At 42.1% G+C, this 23,373-nt stretch overlaps 2 protein-coding genes across 5 annotated transcripts; one reads left to right on the top strand and one right to left on the bottom strand.

The window, feature by feature from the left end:
* Positions 1-351: 351 nt before the first annotated feature.
* Positions 352-23,254, top strand: trim110 (tripartite motif containing 110). 4 transcript variants are annotated; one of them, XM_042328889.1, is made up of 9 exons: positions 16,920-17,178; positions 17,676-17,802; positions 18,775-19,314; positions 19,396-19,491; positions 19,639-19,872; positions 20,694-20,716; positions 20,828-20,973; positions 21,766-22,037; positions 22,270-23,254. In XM_042328889.1, exons 3-9 carry the CDS (start codon positions 18,817-18,819, stop codon positions 22,537-22,539), a joined length of 1,539 nt encoding a protein of 512 aa, XP_042184823.1. In that variant the 5' UTR covers positions 16,920-17,178; positions 17,676-17,802; positions 18,775-18,816; the 3' UTR covers positions 22,540-23,254. The 4 variants fall into 4 exon arrangements, with proteins under 4 accessions (XP_024291866.1, XP_024291865.1, XP_042184823.1 ...); XM_024436098.2 differs by lacking the exons at positions 16,920-17,178; positions 17,676-17,802 and adding an exon at positions 352-494; XM_024436097.2 differs by lacking the exon at positions 17,676-17,802 and having other exon boundaries at positions 16,913-17,039.
* On the bottom strand, positions 4,273-8,656 carry LOC112259627 (mas-related G-protein coupled receptor member A-like). The gene is made up of 2 exons (XM_024434253.1): positions 7,840-8,656; positions 4,273-4,544 (listed from the first exon to the last, which is right to left on the bottom strand). The coding sequence occupies exons 1-2, from the start codon at positions 8,654-8,656 to the stop codon at positions 4,273-4,275; spliced, it is 1,089 nt and encodes a 362-aa protein (XP_024290021.1).
* Positions 23,255-23,373: the final 119 nt, after the last annotated feature.

The following is a 23,373-nucleotide window of genomic DNA, read 5'->3' as shown; positions in this document are numbered from 1 at the left end:
AGATTTGCGTCCCCATGTGCTACATGTATAGTCCCTATACATTTGATTAAGAACAGACCAATTAATTTACACCTCTCCCTTGATTAGATGTTTATCTTTATATTGTATACAACGTGTGTGTGTGTGTGTGTGTGTGTGTGTGTGTGTGCGCACGAGTGTTTGGGTACAAGTAGGCCTACCCATAAAATAGCATCCTCCCTTCATTATGTATGTCCTATTCAAGTACGTGTATCCAGTCAATTGCTTGGAAAGGATGATTGGCGGACGGTGATTGGTGGAACCCCAACTTGGAATTCGAATGACCTCCCTACCAGCTTTCGGATGCACGAGCTCCATTAACAGGCCCCTGAATGAACAAGAATTCGCAACAATGGGGCTAGGACACAGCTGAATGAGCATCACCCTCTGCGAGCCTCTCGAATACACAGGACCACTGACGCGACGCACAATGCTTCCTTTTCAAACTCGAGCTCTACTGCTTACCACGTGGAAAGGTAATGAAAAGGAGGGATAGCCAGATTGAGGGAAAAATATATATTTTTTACTGAACCTACCCGTACAATACATTTGGTCCCCTGTGAGTCAAATGTTCTCTAGCCACAACAAGCGGTAAATTACTGTACGTAATTTCAACTCTACGATTATAGGCCTTGAGTCTTTACTGCTGGATGGAGGAACGTTACCACGCACGCATTTTACATCAAGCTATTTTTTTTAACTAGGCAAGTTCTTATTTTCAATGACGGCCTAGGAACAGGAACTGCCTTGTTCAGGGGTAGAACGACAGCTTTTTACCTTGTCAGCTCGGGGATTCAATCTTGTAACCTTTCGTTTACTAGTCCAAGGCTCTAACCACTGGGCTACCTGCCTCCCCAATTGCATACACACAATATATAGGCTATACTGCAGGCCTGTTACACAATCGATTTGCAATGACGTTTACACAAAACAAACTGGAAACAAGACAATACGGTAAAGAAATGCCGGGCCTTAGCCTATATGGTAGGTAACCATGCCTAAGCCCCAGCGGCCACATATGGGTACAAGCTCAGTTCCCTGTGTTATACTTAAATGTATCACATAGGCCAACAAACTCTTCCATAAATGTAAAGTGTACAGTAGGCCTATGCTAGCCTATATTGTATCAAATGTGTGTTCATGATTGTGCGTAATTCTGCAAATGTTTGTACATGAATAATGCGAATTCTTTGCTCTGATTTTGACCGTGTCCTCCTGGTCTGCACACAGGCCCGCACATCTTGGGCGGGCATCGCCCCCAAATACACACAAACACAGGCTTAACTGTGTTGCACCCTCTGCTGTTACCCCAAATCAGTTTTACTTAATAATTGAAAATCGATTGATAACATAAATATTGTACATATCAAGAAATTCAATTATAATTTCTTTGTGGATTGTAGGCCTATACAAACATCTAAATATTAAAATAAGACCTTTTTTTTTCTTAGTGTAGGTTTCCGATTCACAGTTGGCACCATATGCTTTGAGTCAATAACGATACAAAAAATATATTTAGGGGCCTATTTGTCATAATAACCCACATTTGTAATCCTTGCCTCCCATAATTTGCGTATTGAAAATGGAATTTATGGTTTGGATCAACGTGTCTATGCTGCCAGATAGTGATGTATGTCCTGATTTGACTGTTTGATATGGCCTACACATTCATTAGCCTTACATTTTATAATTCCCTTTTCAGAGGCTTACGATATATTTAGACAGCGTTTTATATCTAGAAAAATATTTATAAGGTTTATACAAAGAAACATTTCAATCTGTTGTCCGTGTTTCGCAAACTATTTCATTCTATTAAAACATCGCCTATTGTGCCAACAAAGCATTTGGTTTTTCGTTCCATCGCACCGTGACATTTAAAGCAACGATCTAACATTTTCATACAAGTCAGAACAGCGCGATAACTTCTGCTGTCCCGCTACTGTACCGGCGACCTGTTGCATGCCTGCGCGCGCACTGATCATAACAAGTTATGATTTCATAAATTATTATGACTGCCCTAAAATATCGCTACAAATTGCTCATATCCCTAGTTTGCGTCGTCGACATGAATAAGATAAAGGAAATTACTCACCATGTATGAATCGATTATATTTGATAGTGGTTTACAAAATGATAAAATATGTTGGGCAATAGGCTACGTCTCCCAGTCGGGACATCAACATAGCCTTTTCCGGCATACAGCCACAAAGATGCGCAGTCGTCCCTTTGACAGCCGGGCGGAACACCGCATTGTTAAATTATTTATTTATATCGTCGCCGTGAATTGAGACTATTTGATATCGTAAATGTAGTCCATCAATTCATTGTTTTGACTGACCCAGAGAAACAGCCGGGGGAGGAGATAAGCTACTATGCGGTAACGAAAGGGAATTGGATTAGTGTTTCTGTCATCCTCCTCCCCTTCCCCATTCAACCCTCTTTGTAGACTGTTTGGCGAGGGCGGCCTGCTTCTCGGCCTGGGTCTGTGGTCTCTGCGGCACTGACGGCTGTCTGTTTGGCGGTCTGTCCCTCCTATCCGGACACTCTCCCTTTATAATTAATGACATTCGTCGCCACCGTGACTTGGCCTAGGACACAGTCTGACCCTGACTAGACGAGCCTACCCACTGAGCATTTTTACGGCCTCGCATATTGCTCTGAAAACCACAAATGTATCGAATTAAATCATCTTCCCGTATTAGCCCATTGTGCAAATCCAGTGTAACACCCAGGCACAATTTGGATAAGGCCCAGCCTACCCCTAGAAGTTACAATGGAGGAATGTTATTTTTCCACCTGGCTATCTTTTGTGGTCACATTATAATGGTCCTATGTGTCTTCTTAGAATATAACCTTCTATTTTATTCTAAATGCATACATCGTAGGCTACATAGAGGAAATTCATTAAAGACAATGAAAAGAATGCAGTAAGCCTACAGCAAAATATGCAGCACATTTAAATGGCAAATGAAGATGTTAACAATAGTCAGTGCCACTGCTTAACTTTTAGTAGTCAAAATATCATCCCACATCTCAGACAATTACAGGTCTATGAAAATATAATGCCCCTATTCAGGCTTTGGTCAGACATGTAGGTCTACTGAACTCCCCACCAATGCAACTGTTATTATCAGGCTGTGTAGGCCAATATATTACGATTAAACCCAGTAGATAGTCTCGCATTGTGTTTTAGATGGTAGTCACACTTGCATGTTCAAGGTGGGTGTATTTGGTCTACACCAGCCAAGCCGCAGGCAGTAATTTATGAAATCTAAAACCTTCATGAAGAGGAATGTGTCCACTAGGTGGCTCACTAACATGAAAAACAAGGTTGTGTTTCAGCCATTGAATGCATTGGGCACATTCGAGCGGATCACTTTTGTTATGGGGATATAAATTGTCTGACTTGCACCTACATGTGGACTGCATGAACTTGACTAAAATCATGTGACCAAAGGTCATGAAGTTTTGACTGTAGTCGACTGCAAGATTCTGCAAGCTTCACCAACTTTATCTTGCAGCGATCGCTCGCCTGCATTGTGGGAGGCTCCTTTGTCAACTAATCATTAGGGTGTTTGTGTTTGACCCACACGAACGTGACCAAAGACCTGACTGAAACAGGAACCAACTTTGCTGCAATTCATGTTTATAATGGATATGTAGAAATGAATGTGATATTTGATTGTACAATGTAGCATACACACATATATTATACATGTTTATTTCAACATTATAAAGAACAACTTTTATTAACAATGGCAACACTGGCACTGCCATGTCAGTGTCCAACTTTCGGCTGTCACATATGCACCTCGCCTGACTTCACTCCCTGAATATCGCTTTTACCATCAACTCAATCCTCTCAAGAAGCTCTATGACCTGAGTGACATCCACCCTGTTCTTGACATTGAGGATGTGGTATCTGTTGTCACTCTTCCTGAGGAACCACTGGAGGGCTCTCCCATCACTCAATGAACTGCTGTATGGAGGTGTCACCCATTGTGTCACACCAGCTGAATATCACCAGAGCTTTGACCTCAGGTGGGCTTCAGTGAAGGCAATACCTGCAGCAAAGACTAGAAGGATGGCATGGGGTCGAGGGGGACACAAAGACAAGCCATTCACGGTAAGGCCTACCATGTTCAGGTGTTCCTCCACAGCTCCCCTGCTCTTATCGTCCAGTATTGAGTACAAATCAATGAACAGGAGGAAGGCCTGGGGGACTCAGAGACACACTGTGTACTATCTCTGTCATCACCAGTTCCAGGACCTCCACGGAGAGGTCTTCCACCATCCTAGAGTTTCCACTACGGTGAGTTGCCACTTTTCCCCGACGTCCCCCTGTCTCCTTACATTGTCCACGGTCTCGCTGTTGATTTCAGACTCAACTCGGGCAGGTTTGGTGTTGCCTGCCAGACACTTATCAGCCCTTTTCTTACCCAGGAGAATGATCCGCATCTCTGGGAGGTAATTTGGGTCAGCCATCTCTGTCTGTCCCAGGGAAACACAGTACTGCGGCTCCTCGGCTGTGGAGCGCACTTGAGGTCACTGTCAGGGCTGCAGAGTCTCTGGCCTCGTTTAAGGCACAGCTGAAGACTGGGCTGTTCAGAAAAGCTTTCCAAGGACCTTCTATGCTAATTCTGTTTGACAACACCTGTATATGGCTTTGATTGTTGTCTGCTTACAATGTTCTGTTTTTATTGGCACCCCTAAAGATTCTTATAAATAAAAGCAAACAAAATTACATCTGTATTAACATTAATACATTTGCATTACTTTTTTAAGTTAATCTCATTTTAAGGAAGTACACGGTATTGTGGCCTTCCATGGCGTCCTGTTTCACTGGGGAATAAAAAGGAGGTAACACAAATGTGAAATCCCTTTGTCATCCATTACCATGGGAAAATGCAAAGAACTCAAACAAAAAGAGACAAATGGTTGTTGACCTTCATAAATCAGGCAATGGGTACAAAAAAAATGCTCTTTTTTTAAACTCCTGAACTTATTTAGGCTTGCCACAACAAAGGGGTTGAATACGTATTGAATCAAGACATTTAAACTTTACATTTTTAGTTAGTTTGTAAAAATGTCTAGGCCAGTGACACATCTCAATTTAATCAATTTTAAATTGGGTTGTGAAAATTTTCTGAAGGTACCGTACATATATACTGTACTTGTGCATCCAAAGTACAATTCTATAATGTGTTGTATTTTGTTGAGTGAATGGTCAGAACATTTTCTCTGTTAATTCACAATGCCTGAATTCTCTTGTGCTGTGTTACCAGTGAGCTCGGCTGAATACCTGAGGGTATACGATTGGCTGACAGAGGGGAAGTCTGGAAATGCTAAAGATGTTTCGGGATATAGGACCAGTGAATATAAGTCCAGTGAGTCTCATATGAGACCAGTGGGTCCAGTGAAGTGGAGAGAAGGGACAACAAGTTATATTTTAGAAGGGAAAAATACACTTTTTAAATCTTGAAAGTGAACCCTTTAATCCACACCACCACACCATGTCAATTTATTTAGCTAGTTTGACGAAAACCGAAGCTGACTATGTCATGTAGGCCTTTTTTTATTGTGAAATTGACTAATGTTGAAAACATTAGTGAAATCAAGTAACATTTTACAGAGGAAACATCAGCTTTATAAATATTGAACGTGAAACCTGTTATCGATATGGTCATACTCTACGTACCATACCACCAAAAATTGACTTTATGTCATGTATTTTAATTCTGAAGTTGCATAATGTTCTTTCTACATGTACAGTCTTACCATGATTTTCTGTGTACTTCGTTTGGTGAACATCATAGACATTAAAATACAAGTAAAGGACTTTGTAGATCTGTATGGCTGGCATATACAGTGGGGCAAAAAAGTATTTAGTCAGCCACAAATTGTGCAAGTTTTCCGAATTAAAAAGATGAGAGAGGCCTGTAATTTCCATCATAGGTACACTTCAACTATGACAGACAAAATGAGGGGGAAAAAATCCAGAAAATCACATTGTAGGATTTTTTAATGAATTTATTTGAAAATTATGGTGGAAAATAAGTATTTGGTCACCTACAAACAAGCAAGATTTCTGGCTCTCAGACATGTAACTTATTCTTTAAGAGGCTCCTCTGTCCTCCACTCGTTACCTGTATTAATGGCACCCGTTTGAACTTGTTATCAGTATAAAATACACATGTCCACAACCTCAAACAGTCACACTCCAAACTCCACTATGGCCAAGACCAAAGAGCTGTCAAAGGACACCAGAAACAAAATTGTAGACCTGCACCAGGCTGGGAAGACTGAATCTGCAATAGGTAGGCAACTTGGTTTGAAGAAATCAACTGTGGGAGCAATTATTAGGAAATGGAAGACATACAAGACCACTGATAATCTCCCTCGATCTGGGCCTCCACGCAAGATCTCACCCCGTGGGGTCAAACTGATCACAAGAACGGTGAGCAAAAATCCCAGAACCACACGGTGGGACCTGCTGAGAGCTGGGTCCAAAGTAACAAAGCCTACCATCAGTAACACACGATGCTGCCAGGGACTCAAATCCTGCAGTGCCAGACGTGTCCCCCTGCTTAAGCCAGTACATGTCCAGGCCCATCTGAAGTTTGCTAGAGAGCATTTGGATGATCCAGAAGAAGATTGGGAGAATGTCATATGGTCAGATGAAACCAAAATAGAACTTTTTGGTAAAAACTCAACTCGTCGTGTTTGGAGGACAAAGAATGCTGAGTTGCATCCAAAGAACACCATACCTACTGTGAAGCATGGGGGTGGAAACATTATGTTTTGGGGCTGTTTTTCTGCAAAGGGACCAGGACGACTGATCCGTGTAAAGGAAAGAATGAATGGGGCCATGTATCGTGAGAATTTGAGTGAAAACCTCCTTCCATCAGCAAGGGCATTGAAGATGAAACGTGGCTGGGTTTTTCAGCATGACAATGATCCCAAACACACTGCAATGAAGGAGTGGCTTCGTAAGAAGCATTAAGGTCCTGGAGTGGCCTAGCCAGTCTCCAGATCTCAACCCCATAGAAAATCTTTGGAGGGAGTTGAAAGTCAGTGTTGCCCAGCAACAGCCCAAAACATCACTGCTCTAGAGGAGATCTGCTTGGAGGAATGGGCCAAAATACCAGCAACAGTGTGTGAAAACCTTGTGAAGACTTACAGAAAACGTTTGACCTCTGTCATTGCCAACAAAGGGTATATAACAAAGTATTGAGAAACTTTTGTTATTGACCAAATACTTATTTTCCACCATAATTTGCAAATAAATTCATTAAAAATCACTACAATGTGATTTTTCTGGATTTTCTTTTCTCATTTTGTCTGTCATAGTTGAAGTATACTTATGATGAAAATTACAGGCCTCATCTTTTTAAGTGGGAGAACTTGCACAATTTGGTGGCTGACTAAATACTTTTTTGCCCCACTGTAGGTAGGTTCCATGTGACATTGTATATTAACATTTCTGATACATTTACTGTCACCTTGTTATAGTATTTAAGTGTTTTTGTGATACAAAATAAATGTCTATTTTTGCAAATATGAAATGTTTTTTTTTCTCTGCATAAGTTGGTGCAGTGCTGAGACAGTTCCCCCGTACTGTAGAACTTGGTGCCCACAGAAATACAAAATAAATTAACCACACAAATATGAGAGGATAGGAAGGTACCATAGCAGAAAGCCATATGAATTAAACATTGGACATTTTCATTGCACAAAATAATGTTCTCCGACACGATCAACTGGCTAGTCATGGGCCAGTCTGTGTATCTCCCTGATCAGTCTGTCTACTGCTCCTGTTACCATCTCCCACATTGAGCAGCCTCCTGCAGCAGGGGAAGGCATCCACAGTGTCTCTGAGGTCCCTCCTCATGAAGATATAGAGGAAGCAGTCAGTGAGAGGGCTTAGGTACAACAAGGCACTGGTTATCACAGAGGACAGGTCCCTGACTGGGTCTGACACTGAGGGGGCATGGGGCTTGATGGAGTAGTACAGGTTCCTGATGCTGTATGGGAGGAAGAGGAGTGTATAACTGCCCAGGACCAGACCCAGAGTTCCCAGAATCCTTCTCCTTCTTTCTGCCCCCCTGAAAGCCATACTCCTGGAGAGGGCCCTCTGAGTGACCAAGAACAGCAACACCAGAAAAGGGGCAGGCAACAGGGAGATGGCAGAGAAAATCGTCAGTGAATACCGCATGTCGATCAAGAATATGTAATCAAAGGTAACGTAAACCAGTGCCAGTGCCCAGAGGCTCAGAGAGACCAGGGTGGAGTTTTTGACTGAGCGTCGGAGGCGGTACCACAGAGGACAGACCACCACCATGTACCTCTCCAGGGAGATCAACAACATGAAGCCCAGACTGGTGCAGAGGCCCAGGCGAACAAAGATCCTTGACAGGCAGCGGGCCATCATGAAAGGCAAACATGTGGTGTCAAAGAACCTACTGAAAATGAAGACCAGCGTCATGGTGATCTGGAGAAGGTCTGAGATGAGCAGGTTGATCACGTAGACAGGAGCCACTCGGCCGGCTTTGACCAAACTGAACAGGGCATAACTGGCCAGGCAGACGGCAGGAAATCCTATGAGGAATATGATCCAGTCCACCACGATACCTATCATGTTTGCGTAGTAGGGTGGATCCAGACCACATGGAAAGGCAGTGGTGTCGTTAATGTCAATCATCTGATTACCGATGAGTAGTATTTTTTTTTTTAAAGCTAAAAAGTAGAGCTATGTCCTTTCCTGGTAATTTGAGATGTATAGGTTAGAGTCCTTACTTGGTGATGGATGGAGCAGTGTTCAGCTTTGAAGAGGGAGGGTGATTGTCTTACCCAACCCCTCTACAATTCCCTGTGAGAAGTGAAAATAATTGAAGTACAAAAAGGTTAAATTCTTCAACACTTTTCAATTACTGTTTTTGCTCATCTGTTGCTTTACTGCAAATTGCCTCCCATCTAAGATGGTGAAACTCCTCCCTATATAATCCCTAGATATTTTACTCTGTTTTATATGGTTATGTGCTTACCTAGTCTCTCCGCGTCTGTCAATACTAGTCACGTTTTGTCCTCTCTCTCTAGACAACATTTAGTTATTAAGACTTATCCACATCCTGGGCAGAACCATTCCAGTACTTACCCTGCTCTCATTATTACATAGAAACATGCAAACCATGTTTACCATTTTATGGTCAGTGCTAGAGGAGGTCAGGGGACTGACATCACTCTGTCTGCTGTTCTGGTGTTTCTCTTCCTTCCTATCCATCTCGCTCAGTCAATAATAGGCTATCAGGTTAGACATATATTTGTTTATATCCATTTTGTGCATACTGTAAAACAGTGACTGGTTGGCCTGACAAAATGATAACATATATAATGATGGCAATAAGCAGATGCCATAAAAACATAGATGATGAGCATATGCAAATAACAAAGGGTTTATAAAGACAGCATGCTCATCCCTATTGTTGTCAACCATGTCACAAAAAGGCACAGCTCAAAGCTGAATAGTGAGCTTTGCAGTGAAGTGTAAATATTTTAGTGTATTGGAAGTTTAAAAAAGCCTCTAAAGTTTGTCATTTCCACTTTGAAATTTCAGATGAAAAATGTATGATGGAAATAATGAAAAATGTATTAACACCTACAAAAATGTCCATAAATAATAATCTACATAAGTCAAATTTCTTGTTGCTGCAAGATTATTTTCCTGTTTTAGCAAACTGTGCTCAAATTAAGATCCTACACCTGTAGTTGTAGAGCAACACAAATGTGGTCACTTAGGCCGTCACACTCTCTCTGTCTCTCTCGCTCTCTCGGTGCCTCTTAACAGGCTAAAGTGTTTTTCAGCTCATCTGAAAACTCAAGAAAAATAAATAAAGCTACCCACTCTGCACAAACTGGTTAAATCAACATTGTTTCAACTTAATTTTTCAAGGTATTTTGACGTGGAATCTACGTGGAAAACACATTGGATTTTGAGTGCAAAATTTCAACCACAGGATTATGTCATCATGGTAACCAATTTTCAACAGACAAATCTTGTATAAAATATGTTGAATTTGTACCTTTTGAAACAGTGTCAGATCTTCAATGTAATATCCACTATACAAAAAAACTATAGGCTGGGCAGCACCTCCTACTTAACTCTTTCTTGAACTGCACTGTTGGTTAAGGGCTTGTAAATAAGCATTTCACGGTAAGGTCTACTACACCTGTTCTATTCGGCACATGTGACAAATAAAGTTTGATTTGATTTATCTACAGCTATCCCTTCCCATCCAGGGTTTTAACCAAGCCCAGCCCAGCTTACAGTGGCTTGTGAAATTATTCACCCCCCTTGGCATTTTTTCTATTTTGTTGCCTTACAACCTGGATCAATTAAATTAAAATGGATTTTTTGGGGGTTTGTATCATTTGATTTACACAACATGCCCACCATTTTGAAGATGCAAAATACTTTTTTATTTTGAAACAAACAAGAAATAATACAAAAAAACAGAGCTTGAGCGTACCAGGGTAGCCTAGTGGTTAGAGCGTTGGACTAGTAACCGGAAGGTTGCAAATTCAAACTCCTGAGCTGACATGGTACAAAACCTGTCGTTCTGCCTCTGAACAGGCAGTTAACCCACTGTTCCTAGGCCGTCATTGAAAATAAGAATTTGTTCTTAACTGACTTGCCTAGTTAAATAAAGGTCTAAAAAAATCAATACTTTGTAGAGCCACCTTTTGCAGCAATTACAGCTGCAAGTCTCTTGGGGCATATCTCTATAAACTTGGCACATCTAGCCACTGGGATTTTTGCCCATTCTTCAAGGCAAAACTGCTCCAGCTCCTTCAATTTGGATGGGTTCTGCTGGTGTACAGCAATCTTCAAGTCATACTACAGATTCTTAATTGGATTGAGATCTGGGCTTTGAGTAGGCCATTCCAAGACATTTAGATGTTTCCCCTTAAACCACTCGAGCGTTGCTTTAGCAGTATGCAAAGGGTCATTATCCTGCTGGAAGGTGAACCTTCATCCTAATCTCAAATCTCTGGTAGAGTGAAACGGGTTTCCCTCAAGAATTTCCCTGTATTTAGCACCATCCATCATTCCTTCAATTCTGACCAGTTTCCCAGTCCCTGCCGATGGAAAAACATTGGTGTTCTCGGGGTGATGAAAGGTGTTGGGTTTGCGCCAGACAGAATTTTCCTTGATGGCCAAAAAGCTCAATTTTAGTCTCATCTGACCAGAGTACCTTCTTCCATATATTTGGGGAGTCTCCCACATGCCTTTTGGCAAACACTAAAAGTGTTTGCTTATTTTTTTTCTTTATGCAATGGCTTTTTTTCTGGCCACTCTTCTGTAAAGCTCAGCTCTGTGGAGTGTATGGCTTAGTGGTCCTATGGACAGATACTACAATCTCCGCTGTGGAGCTTTGCAGCTCCTTCAGGGTTATCTTTGGTCTCTTTGTTGCCTCTCTGATTAATGCCCTCCTTGCCTGGTCTGTGAGTTTTGGTGGGCGGCCCTCTCTTGGCAGGTTTGTTGTGGTATTCTTTCCATTTTTTAATAATGGATTTAATGGTGCTCCATGGGATGTTCAAAGTTTCTGATATTTTTTATAACCCAACCCTGGTCTGTACTTCTCTACAACTTTTTGTCCATGACCTGTTTGGAGAGCTCCTTGGTCTTCATGGTGCAGCTTGCTTGATGGTGCCCCTTGCATAGTGGTGTTGCAGACTCTGGGGCCTTTCAGAACAGGTGTACAGTGCCTTGCGAAAGTATTCAGCCCCCTTGAACTTTGCGACCTTTTGCCACATTTCAGGCTTCAAACATAAAGATATAAAACTGTATTTTTTTTTGTGAAGAATCAACAACAAGTGGGACACAATCATGAAGTGGAACGACATTTATTGGATATTTCAAACTTTTTTAACAAATCAAAAACTGAAAAATTGGGCGTGCAAATTTATTCAGCCCCCTTAAGTTAATACTTTGTAGCGCCACCTTTTTCTGCGATTACAGCTGTAAGTCGCTTGGGGTATGTCTCTATCAGTTTTGCACATCGAGAGACTGACATTTTTTCCCACTTCAACTATGACAGACAAAATGAGAAAAAAAATCCAGAAAATCGCATTGTAGGATTTTTAATGAATTTATTTGCAAATTATGGTGGAAAATAAGTATTTGGTCAATGCCAAAAGTTTATCAATACTTTGTTATATACCCTTTGTTGGCAATGACAGAGGTCAAATGTTTTCTGTAAGTCTTCACAAGGTTTTCACACACTGTTGCTGGTATTTTGGCCCATTCCTCCATGCAGATCTCCTCTAGAGCAGTGATGTTTTGGGGCTGTTGCTGGGCAACACGGACTTTCAACTCCCTCCAAAGATTTTCTATGGGGTTGAGATCTGGAGACTGGCTAGGCCACTCTAGGACCTTGAAATGCTTCTTACGAAGCCACTCCTTCATTGCCCGGGCAGTGTGTTTGGGATCATTGTCATGCTGAAAGACCCAGCCACGTTTCATCTTCAATGCCCTTACTGATGAATACATGGCCTCATTCATTCTTTCCTTTACACGGATCAGTTGTACTGGTCCCTTTGCAGAAAAACAGCCCCAAAACATGATGTTTCCACCCCCATGCTTCACAGTAGGTATGGTGTTCTTTGGATGCAACTCAGCATTCTTTGTCCTCCAAACACGACGAGTTGAGTTTTTACCAAAAAGTTATATTTTGGTTTCATCTGACCATATGACATTCTCCCAATCTTCTTCTGGATCATCCAAATGCTCTCTAGCAAACTTCAGACGGGCCTGGACATGTACTGGCTTAAGCAGGGGGACACGTCTGGCACTGCAGGATTTGAGTCCCTGGCGGCATAGTGTGTTACTGATGGTAGGCTTTGTTACTTTGGTCCCAGCTCTCTGCAGGTCATTCACTAGGTCCATAGTGGAGTTTGGAGTGTGACTGTTTGAGGTTGTGGACAGGTATCTTTTATACTGATAACAAGTTCAAACGGGTGCTATTAATACAGGTAACGAGTGGAGGACAGAGGAGCCTCTTAAAAAATAAGTTACAGGTCTGTGAGAGCCAGAAATCTTGCTTGTTTGTAGGTGACCAAATACTTATTTTCCACCATAATTTGCAAATAAATTCATTAAAAATCCTACAATGTGATTTTCTGGACTTTTTTTAGTTGAAGTGTACCTATGCTGAAAATTACAGGCCTCATCTTTTTAAGTGGGAGAACTTGCACAATTGGTGGCTGACTAAATACTTTTTTGCCCCACTGTATGCATGCACCACTTTAACGTTTTTTTAATTTATTTTTTGAAACAAGTAATTTTTTTCATTTCACTTCACCAATTTGGACTATTTTGTGTGTCCATTACATGAAATGCAAATAAAAATCTATTTAAATTATTGGTTGTAATGCAACAAAATAGGAAAAACCCCAAGGGGGATGATTACTTCTGCAAGGCACTGTAGCTGTGATATTTTTCACTGACTATAACCAATGCGCTATCGGGATGATGACTGTTGAGAAATATCCACTTAATACTGTTGATTCACTGTTGCTATCAAAGTCATTACAAAGGGTAGGTTCAACAGAGCAAATTAAATGTAATCATACATTATCAATCATGTATTTTATCATCAATAGCTGCCCACTGCACTGAGGCTAGGTAACATGGTCACCACTGATAAATCCATGATAATTGAACATTTCAATAATCATTTCTCAACGACTGGCCAGGCCTTCCTCTTGACTACTCCAACCCCAGCCGACAGCTACCCCCCCGCAGCTACTCGCCCAAGCCTCCCCAGCTTCTCCCTCACCCAAATCCAGACAGCAGATGTTCTGACAGAGCTGCAATACCTGGATCTGTACAAATCAGCTAGGCTAGACAATCTGGACCCTCTCTTTCTAAAACTATCAGCCGCCATTGTTGCAACCCCTATTACTAGCCTGTTCAACCTCTCTTTCGTATCGTCCGAGATCCCTAAAGATTGGAAAGCTGCCGCGGTCATCCCCCTCTTCTAAAGTCTTCGAAAGCCAAGTTAATAAACAGATCACTGACCATTTCGAATCCCACCGTACCTTCTCCGCTGTGCAATCCTGCTTCCGAGCCGGTCACGGGTGAACCTCAGCCACGCTCAAGGTACTAAACAATATCATAACCGCCATCGATAAAAGATAGTACTGTGCAGCCGTCTTCATTGACCTGGCCAAGGCTTTCGACTCTGTCAATCACCGTAATCTTATCGACAGACTCAATAGCCTTGGTTTTTCTAATGACTGCCTCACCTGGTTCACCAACTACTTTGCAGACAGAGTTCAGTGTGTCAAATCGGAGGGCATGTTGTCCGGACCTCTGGCAGTCTCTATGGGGGTACCACAGGGTTCAATTCTCGGGCCGACTCTTTTCTCTGTATATATCAATGATGTCGCTCTTGCTGCGGGCGATTCCCTGATCCACCTCTACACCATTCTGTATACTTCTGCCCCTTCCTTGGACACTGTGCTAACTAACCTCCGAACAAGCTTCAATGCCATACAACACTCCTTCCGTGGCCTCCAACTGCTCTTAAACGCTAGTAAAACCCAAATGCATGCTTTTCAACAGTTCGCTGCCCGCACCAGCCTGCCCGACTAGCATCACCACCCTGAACGGTTCCAACCTAGAATATGTGGACAACTATAAATACCTAGGTGTCTGGCTAGACTATAAACTCTCCAATCAAAAATCAAATCTAGAATCTGCTTTCTATTTTGCAACAAAGCCTCCTTCACTCACGCCGCCAAACTTACCCTAGTAAAACTGACTATCTTACCGATCCTCGACTTCGGCGACGTCATCTACAAAATAGCTTCCAACACTCTACTCAGCAAACTGGATGAGGTCTATCACAGTGCCATCTGTTTTGTTACCAAATCACCTTATACTACCCACCACTGTGCCCTGTATGCCCTAGTCGGCTGGCCCTCGCTACATATTCGTTGCCAGACCCACTGGCTCCAGGTCATCTATAAGTCTATGCTAGGTAAAGCTCCGCCTTATCTCAGTTCACTGGTCACGATAACAACTCCCACCCGTAGCACACGTTCCAGCAGGTATATCTCACTGATCATCCCCAAAGCCAACACCTCATTTGGCCGCCTTTCCTTCCAGTTCTCTGCTGCCAGTGACTGGAACTAATTTTAAAATCGCTGAAGTTGGAGACTTTTATTCCCTCACCAACTTTAAACATCAACTATTTGTGCAGCTAAACGATCGCTGCAGCTGTACATAGATTGGGTGACTATTTACAGATGGACTATCTACCTCATCCCCATACTGTTTTTATTTACTTTTCTGCTCTTTTGCACAGAAGTATCTCTACTTGCACATCATCATCTGCTTATTTATCACTCCAGTGTTAATCTGCTAAATTGTAACTTCGCTCCTATGGCCTATTTATTGCCTACCTCCTCATGCCTTTTGCACACACTGTATATAGACTTTATTTTTTCTACTGTGTCATTGATTTGTTTATTGTGTTATTGGCTTGTTTATTGTTTACTCCATGTGTAACTCTGTTGTTGTCTGTGTCACACTGCTTTGCTTTATCTTGGCCAGGTCGCAGTTGCAAATGAGAACTTGTCAACTAGCCTACCTGGTTAAATAAAAGGTGAAATAATAGTTTTACTTTTTTGAAATCAATGATGCTATTTAAGCCTATATAGCATTTGGCAAGTCTTCAACAGCTATTGTTTAAATTCAGTCCAGGATTCAACTAAAAATATACAATACATATAGGCCAAGGGTTTCAAGCTTTGGTTGATTTCAAATGGAATCTACAAGTTAATAATAAATATGTTGGATTCACGTCTCCACCTGAAAAAATACATCTAAATGAAAGAATAGGATTAAATCAAATCAAACTGTATTTAAAGGACATTTTGATTTGATTTAGTCCTATTCTTTACTTTGATTTTTGGTTGAAATGGAGACATGAATCCAACATATCAATTATTAATTTGCAGACAAACTAGAATTAAAGCCAGACTCAGTGGCACAGATGGAGCTATCCAAGCAGCAGAAACATCTCCTTCAAATGTTGATATTTGGTAGTGTTGACAACCAAACACAATTCAATATCACTTTTGCAATACTGTAAATAGCCTATTAACACATTTTATTGTGACTTTGGGACTATAAGGTTCTATCTGCGCAAAGCATAGTTCTGAGATATTGAGCATCAAAGTTTTCACATCCCAGATCTCAAAAATATTTTGTCCTGAATTCTTCTTTCTTAAAATTAGTAAGACATCCATTGCCACATTTTGAGCTTAATGTAACAATAAATGTATTCTTATGTAACCATAGAAAGTGTGCATGTTCTGGAAATCTTCACAATTGCTATAATAATCTGCACAGAATCTCAAAACGTCATTGATCACTTGCAGCATGTATTTACTTCAATGTAATCTCAATTGCAATCCAGGTCATTTGGTTGTGGTATTAGATGAAGCATAGTGATAACACATTAGCTTGTTCTAAAAATAAGCAAAATATCTGATATAACTTAATTCTAATGGAAAATCAATGCCAGATAAAAGTGCCAGATTAAAGTCACCTAAATGTGTTATCTGACATTTTCCATTGGAATTTGGTTGTGCTTTTAGATGGTTGAAAGCATAGCGATGACACATTGGGAATTCAACTAACTTTTGCCTGTTTTTTTGAGTGGGTGAAAATAGGCTGGAATCTCATTGATCAAGGTATCTACCGAATATTACCCAATTATCTACGTTTACTTCATCGCGCTGCAGATGCAGGAAAGGAGATGAGAAGAGGAAACCTCCTTAGAGATTTGAGATGGAAACTCGCTCTCTGAGTTGGTCATGTGACTCTGTGCTCTCAGAGGTCAGTCCCTCTGCTTAAACAGACATAGGTATTGGATTAGCCGGTTTCTACACACATTGACAGGAAAACACCTAACGATGGCCACTCTCTGACAGCCTTGGGACACAAACAGGTAGGGGGAATCTATACTGAACAATCAGAAGAAAGAACGAAGAGTTTCATCAGAATGTGTATAGGACAGTCGTAAACCGGAAAGCAGGATCACATAGGCAGGCAGGCCGGTAGTCCCGATTGTGGCGATGCCTTCCATTGTGAGTAGATTGCCACACACATTTACATATATTTTTTTTAAAAGTAAACGTCCCATGTCTGTCACGAATGTTGAATACAATTATATTTGAATTGACCGATTATCCATGGGGTTGGTCCTTCAGTGGGTCGATATTTGAGACAAAATATCCACAGGAAGTATTATTAAACCTACTTCAAAATGCGGGTCTCTGTGGGTGGCAATGAAGATTTGTTTGCTCACGACCTACGGCACGTGCACAAGACGAAAGTACGTGCGTGCATACTAACGAAAGTCTTGCAGGTGTTTACGTGGTTTTAAGCATGTGCCGGGTGATAGACATTTCAATGCCAGTACCAGCACTCTAAAAAGTCGGGTAAATAATACTTTCCTGTGGATATTTGGTCTAACAAAAATGACCCACTGAAGGACCAACTGCACAGACAACCAGTAGAGTAAGATCAAATTAAACGTTATTCAGCATTCTGGCTTGTAAGGAAACTTTCCATGTTTCTGGAGTGGTTTGTTTCAGGCTGTATACCAAGAATTGGTATCTCAGTCACATTTTTTTAGGCAAGCAGGCGGGCAGGGAGGATGATCCCTTGATCCCTCCATTGCGACAGACAGGGATTGGGATGAGCATCAGGTCAGTGTTACAACTCCATAGGATGAGAATAAACTCAGTGATACGGGTTATACCAGTTCAATACAGAATTAACAGACCTGTCTGCCACCAAAGACTATTGTTTTTTTATTTCACCTTTATTTAACCAGGTAGGCTAGTTGAGAACAAGTTCTCATTTACAACTGCGACCTGGCCAAGATAAAGCAAAGCAGTGTGACACAGACAACAACACAGAGTTACACATGGAGTAAACAATTAACAAGTCAATAACACAGTAGAAAAAAAGAAAAAAGAGTCTATATACATTGTGTGCCAAAGGCATGAGGAGGTAGGTGAATAATTACAATTTTGCAGATTAACACTGGAGTGATAAATGATCAGATGGTCATGTACAGGAAGAGATACTGGTGTGCAAAAGAGCAGAAAAGTAAATAAATATAAACAGTATGGGGATGAGGTAGAGGTAAAATTGGGTGGGCTATTTACCGATAGACTATGTACAGCTGCAGCGATCGGTGGGAGATCTTGAGGTGTTCTAACAATTGAGGACAATGGCCGAAGACCTTATAAACAGACTTAATGGTTGATTAGTAGGCAGATAAAGAGGCCGGTGTAGAGGACTACACAGACTGAACAGGCACTGTTCCTAATTCCTAGTATTAGTTTTTACATAAGTGACTTTGGTGTGAACACTCTTTAGAAAAAAGGATTCCGAAGGGGTTCTTTGGCTGTGTTTTGTTTGTTTATTTTGAATTATAAATGCTTGAGTATGGGGACAGCCAAAAACATTAGGGTTCTAGATAGCTCCTTTTTTTAGAGTGTACTGTAAACGTACCTGTCCTCAGGACTCGACTCACCGCTTATAACGGTCATCATGTGGCTTCTAAGAACTGTGGCTTGAAAATAAAATGTTGGGAATTAAGATGATTTCAACTGCTCATTATTTTTGACAACTTGACACAAATGTTGACATTGATGTTTTTGTTTACAAAGGTGCCTTTTCCTTTTTGTGTTCCTATTGACAAAACGGTTGTCATGGCGTCCCTGGAGGAGGAGTTGACGTGTTCAGTGTGCCGCGACGTCTTCAGCCAGGCCCAGCCCTTGCCGTGCGGCCACAGCTTCTGCCCAGCATGTGTGCGAGACGCCTGGGGCCACGGGGAGGCGGGGGTCAGGGGTCGCTTCACCTGCGCACAGTGTCAGGAGGAACAGGGAGTTGTGGCGTGTGACTGCTGCCCCCCTGTGGGGGATGGGGACCAGTCTGGGAACGCTGCGGCGGTGAAGACCTGTCTGCGCTGTGAGGTGTCTCTGTGTGCCGAGCACCTGAAGCCCCACCTGGAGCGGCCCGCCTTCAAGACACACCTGCTAGTGGAACCTCTGGGAGACCTGTCCCACCGCAGGTGTCCTGCCCATGAGGAGATGTTCCGCTACTACTGTGCAGACGAGCGGGTGTACGTGTGTGCAGACTGTTTATTGGAGGGTGGCCACACACAGCACCGGGTTAAAGGACTGAGGAAGGTGGAGGAGGACCTGAAGGTCAGTTAGCGATGTAGTTCCTTACAGCTGGTGTTATATTGTGGCTTTAACAGTTCTAAATCTGTGTGTATGTTTCCATAGGTCATCCTCCAGAGCCTTCTCCAGAAAGCAGATGAGAAGCTGAATAAAGGTGAACAGATCCTCCAAGAGCACCGGAACACTGACCGCACTATAACAGTAAGTAACCACACACTGTATGCTTATAGCAGTCCATCAATTTACTGTTCGTGCTTATGTTAGTCTATCCGGCCTTCTATTCTGCCCTGACGTTGGGTCTTGTTATGACCTTAGTCTTTGGTGGTGGTGGTTGTTGTCCGCCTGCAGGACTTGTCTGTGGCAGATGACTCCCAGGTGGAGCGTATGGGTATAGCCCTGCAGCTGCAGGTGGAGAGGCTGGTGCTGGCCCTGAGGGAGAGCACCAGGAAAGAGAGGCAGCAGGCTGTGGATCGCCTCCAGAACAACTGCAGCAGGGTTCGAGAGGACCTGAGCCAGACCCGGGACATCCACCACTACCTGGGCTCCTTGCTGGAGGAGACAGACCCCTTCCTGCTCATCTGGGTGAAATGTTTATTAATAACCCTTTTACCAGTTACCAATATGACCAGAGAGGGGAGAGGGTTTGAAGGAGCCAATTGGTATCTGGGGATGATTTGGGGACCATGGTAGTAAGAGGAGCCAGTTTGGGAATTCAGCCAGGCTAGTTGAGTTAACACCCCTACTTTTGGGACAAGTTCCATGGGATCATTTGTAACTACTCCAGAGTCAGTTTTGCAATATGGCAATACATATCCAACCTCACAGTAACCATTTCAGGCAGTTATTCTCTGTGCGTTAGACACAACCTTTGAATAATGTCCAACAAACCAAATATATCAAAGCCATCATCTCAAACCACCAGATTCCATACAGTATGTCACTATTCTGGTAATCATTCTAAATCTCAACATTCACCTTTGTACTGTACAGCAATGTTTTAACCACCTGCTGTATTTATTTATGAGACAGCATCTGTTGTATACTACATAACGGAGGATTTAAACTAATCTGTTTACCTCCCTGTCCATCTGGGGGAGATTCACTGGGCCATTTGTGCAGGATTTGTACGATGGCATTAAAGGCTTTGTGCTTCAATTCATTACCGTCAATGAATGTCTATTTTCTTGATGGAAAATTTGATTAACTTTATTAAAGGAATAGTTAAGGATTTTGACAATGAGGCCCTTTATCTACTAACCCCAGAGACTCTGGAGAAGTAGATAAAGGTCTTCATTGCCAAAATCCCAAACTATCCCTTTATCAGTTTTGTGTTATTGTCTTATAACAGTGCATTTTAAGTCTTACAACAGTCCTTGACTCCTGTTCTTTTGTTCTGTCCACAGGCATTTCAATCTGATGACTCAAGGTAAATAAAAAATAGACATTCATTAGTATGATATTGTGTGTGTTTGTTTGTATGTTCGTGTGTTTGAGTATAATATGATTTATGTCTAACCTGCTGTGCTATGTGTAACAGGCTGCTTGCGGACCTGAACTGTCCCTTGTTCACTCCTGACTCCCTCAGCCTGGACAGGAAGTATATTATGGAGGATATCGAGAGCAAGTACAGAGAGTTCATCACCGAGACACTGCGCTGTCTCACCGAACTCAAGAGGGAGCTCTGTGAGTGCACAGGCCAAACCTTCAACCCATATATTTGAGATGGGAGGAATTCCGGATGTTTATTCATTCATATATTTGTTTCCCTCTGCTTCGTACAGTGCATTCTGAAAATATTCAGTCCCGTTGACTTTTTCCACATTTTAAAATGGATCAAATAGTGTTTTATCCTCTACACACAATACCCCATAATGACAGAGCAAAAACAGGTATTTCAAATTTCCCGGAAAGATCAAATTTACATAAGTATTCAGACCCTTTACTCAGTACTTTGTTGAAGCCCCTTTGACGCTTCAAGCTGGGGACTTTCAATGCTGCAGAGAATGTTTTTGGTACGCTTCGAGATCTGTGCCTCTACACAATCCTGTCTCTGAGCTCTATGGACAATTCCTTTGACCTCATGGCTTGGTGTTTGCTCTGAAAAGCATTGTCAACTTTGGGACCTTTTATATAGACACGTGTGTGCCTTTCCAAATCATGTCCCATCAATTAAATTTACCGCAGGTGGACTCCCAAGTTGTAGAAACATCTCAAGGATGATCAAATGGAAACAGGAGGCACCTCAGCTCAATTTTGAGTCTTATAGCAAAGGGTCTAAATACTTGTAAATAAGGAATTTGTTATTTTTATTTTTAATACATTTGCTAGAATTTCTAAACCTGTTTTCGCTTTGTCATTATGGGGTATTGTGTGTTCATTGATGAAGAAACTATTTAACGTGACAAAATGTGGAAAAAGTCAAGGGGTCTAAATATTTTTCGAATGCACTGTATGTCTGTTTCTCTGTTTCCATAGTAACAAGTCCGTTGACTCTGGACACTAACTCTGCCCATCCTCTCCTGAGCATTTCGGACGGCCTGCGGTCAGCCATGCGGGTCAAACAGCGCCTTCCGTGTGCCACTCACCCTGACCGCTTTGACCACTGGGCTCAAGTCCTGACTGTCCAGACCTTCTCCTCAGGAACCCATTACTGGGAGCTGGAGGCAGAGGGCTTCTGGGACATTGCGGTGTCCTACCGGAGCATCGGGCGGAAAGGGAAGGAGGGCACTGCCTTTGGGAATAACAAGGTATATTATCATCACCCATCTTCTACATATGGTCTTTAATAATAGGAACAGTTGTGGTAATAAGAGTAGTATTAGATATTAGTTTATTTGATGGTGGTAGCCAAGCCTTTTTGAATTTCTTTGTAAACTGATTGAGGAATTTAATTGGTCTATTTAAATACAACTGACATCACGAGAGATTGGTTGGTTTCTCTATTGACTGCTAGATGATGGATGAGGTTTTGACTTGCAGATGTCTTGGAGCCTGACGCAGCAGCACGACAGGAAGCTGGCTGCCTGGCACAACCGCAGGAAGACCCGCCTTTCCAGCCGGATGTCAGGCAACCGTGTGGGTGTGGCCCTGGATTATGGCATAGGCACAATCACATTCTCGGAGGTGGGGCCTTCCAACACCCTGACCCACTTGCACACCTTCAGCACCTCCTTCAACCAGCCTGTGTGCCTAGGCTTTGGCCTCTACAAGGCTGAGCTCCACAGCAGAATCTCTATAGTGAGGGTGTGAGGGATCATTCGAGACCAGAGAATAAAAATTATATTTCTATAGCTGGGACACCTTCTGGGTAGGCCTCAGGGATGGAGACTTTGGGAGGTTTCTTTCTGGAACATCTCCCAGGATCTCATGAGGGATTGGGCTATGAACAAAAGAGCTTGTGTGAGCATGAATAATTGTAAGACTACATTCTTACAGCACTCAGGACTTGAAATACTGAACTATGACTTTGAATCAGTAAGGAATGGATGTGTATGTCCTAATTTTGTCACAGTTTAGGGGAATTTGAAAGACCCAAGTAACTTGGACCCAAGGCAGAGGGTTTTTTGATCAAATACATCCAAACTACAGGACAATATTCTTAAAGAATTAGAAAAGTACACATTCAGTTCATAGTTCTAGATTATTGTGGTGTAACAGCTATGGGGTCCCATTCCCTTTCACGAGTTTGTTTAGACAAAAAAAAATTATGCATACAATAATCAATATGCGTTCTATGTGGCACCAATGTACCAAGCTAAATACCATAAATTATGTTAAGAAAAGGTGGAAGGTATGTGGACTGAACCATATTGTAATATAGATTACAAAATCATTAGGCATTAGAAGCTTTCACAAAAGTTAAATTACACTGAGTGTACAAAACATCATGAACACCTTCCTAATATTGAGTTTCGCCCCCTCAGAACAGCCTCAATTTGTCGGGCATGGACTCTACAAGGTGTCAAAAGCATTCCACAGGGATGCTGGCCCATGTTGACTCCAATGCTTCCTACAGTTGTCATGTTTTGCTGAATGTGAAAAACCCAGCAGGGTTGCAGTTCTTGACACACAAACTGTTGCGCC

Source organism: Oncorhynchus tshawytscha, linkage group LG10 (genome assembly GCF_018296145.1).
Source record: "Oncorhynchus tshawytscha isolate Ot180627B linkage group LG10, Otsh_v2.0, whole genome shotgun sequence".
NCBI lineage: Eukaryota > Metazoa > Chordata > Actinopteri > Salmoniformes > Salmonidae > Oncorhynchus > Oncorhynchus tshawytscha.
Note: the sequence above shows the minus strand (reverse complement) of the source record. Positions and strands in the feature narration are given on the sequence as shown.

What these genes read in the sequence shown, in the direction of transcription:
- LOC112259627 (XM_024434253.1), bottom strand. Translation starts at nt 8,656, where the DNA reads ATGATAGGTATCGTGGTGGACTGGATCATATTCCTCATAGGATTTCCT. An exon ending in GCTGCTCAATGTGGGAGATG is followed by an intron (nt 4,545 to 7,839) that starts GTAACAGGAGCA and finishes TGCGCTCCACAG; the next exon opens with CCGAGGAGCCGCAGTACTGT.
- trim110 (XM_024436096.2), top strand. An exon ending in AGGTGGAGGAGGACCTGAAG is followed by an intron (nt 19,315 to 19,395) that starts GTCAGTTAGCGA and finishes ATGTTTCCATAG; the next exon opens with GTCATCCTCCAGAGCCTTCT. An exon ending in TTTCAATCTGATGACTCAAG is followed by an intron (nt 20,717 to 20,827) that starts GTAAATAAAAAA and finishes TATGTGTAACAG; the next exon opens with GCTGCTTGCGGACCTGAACT.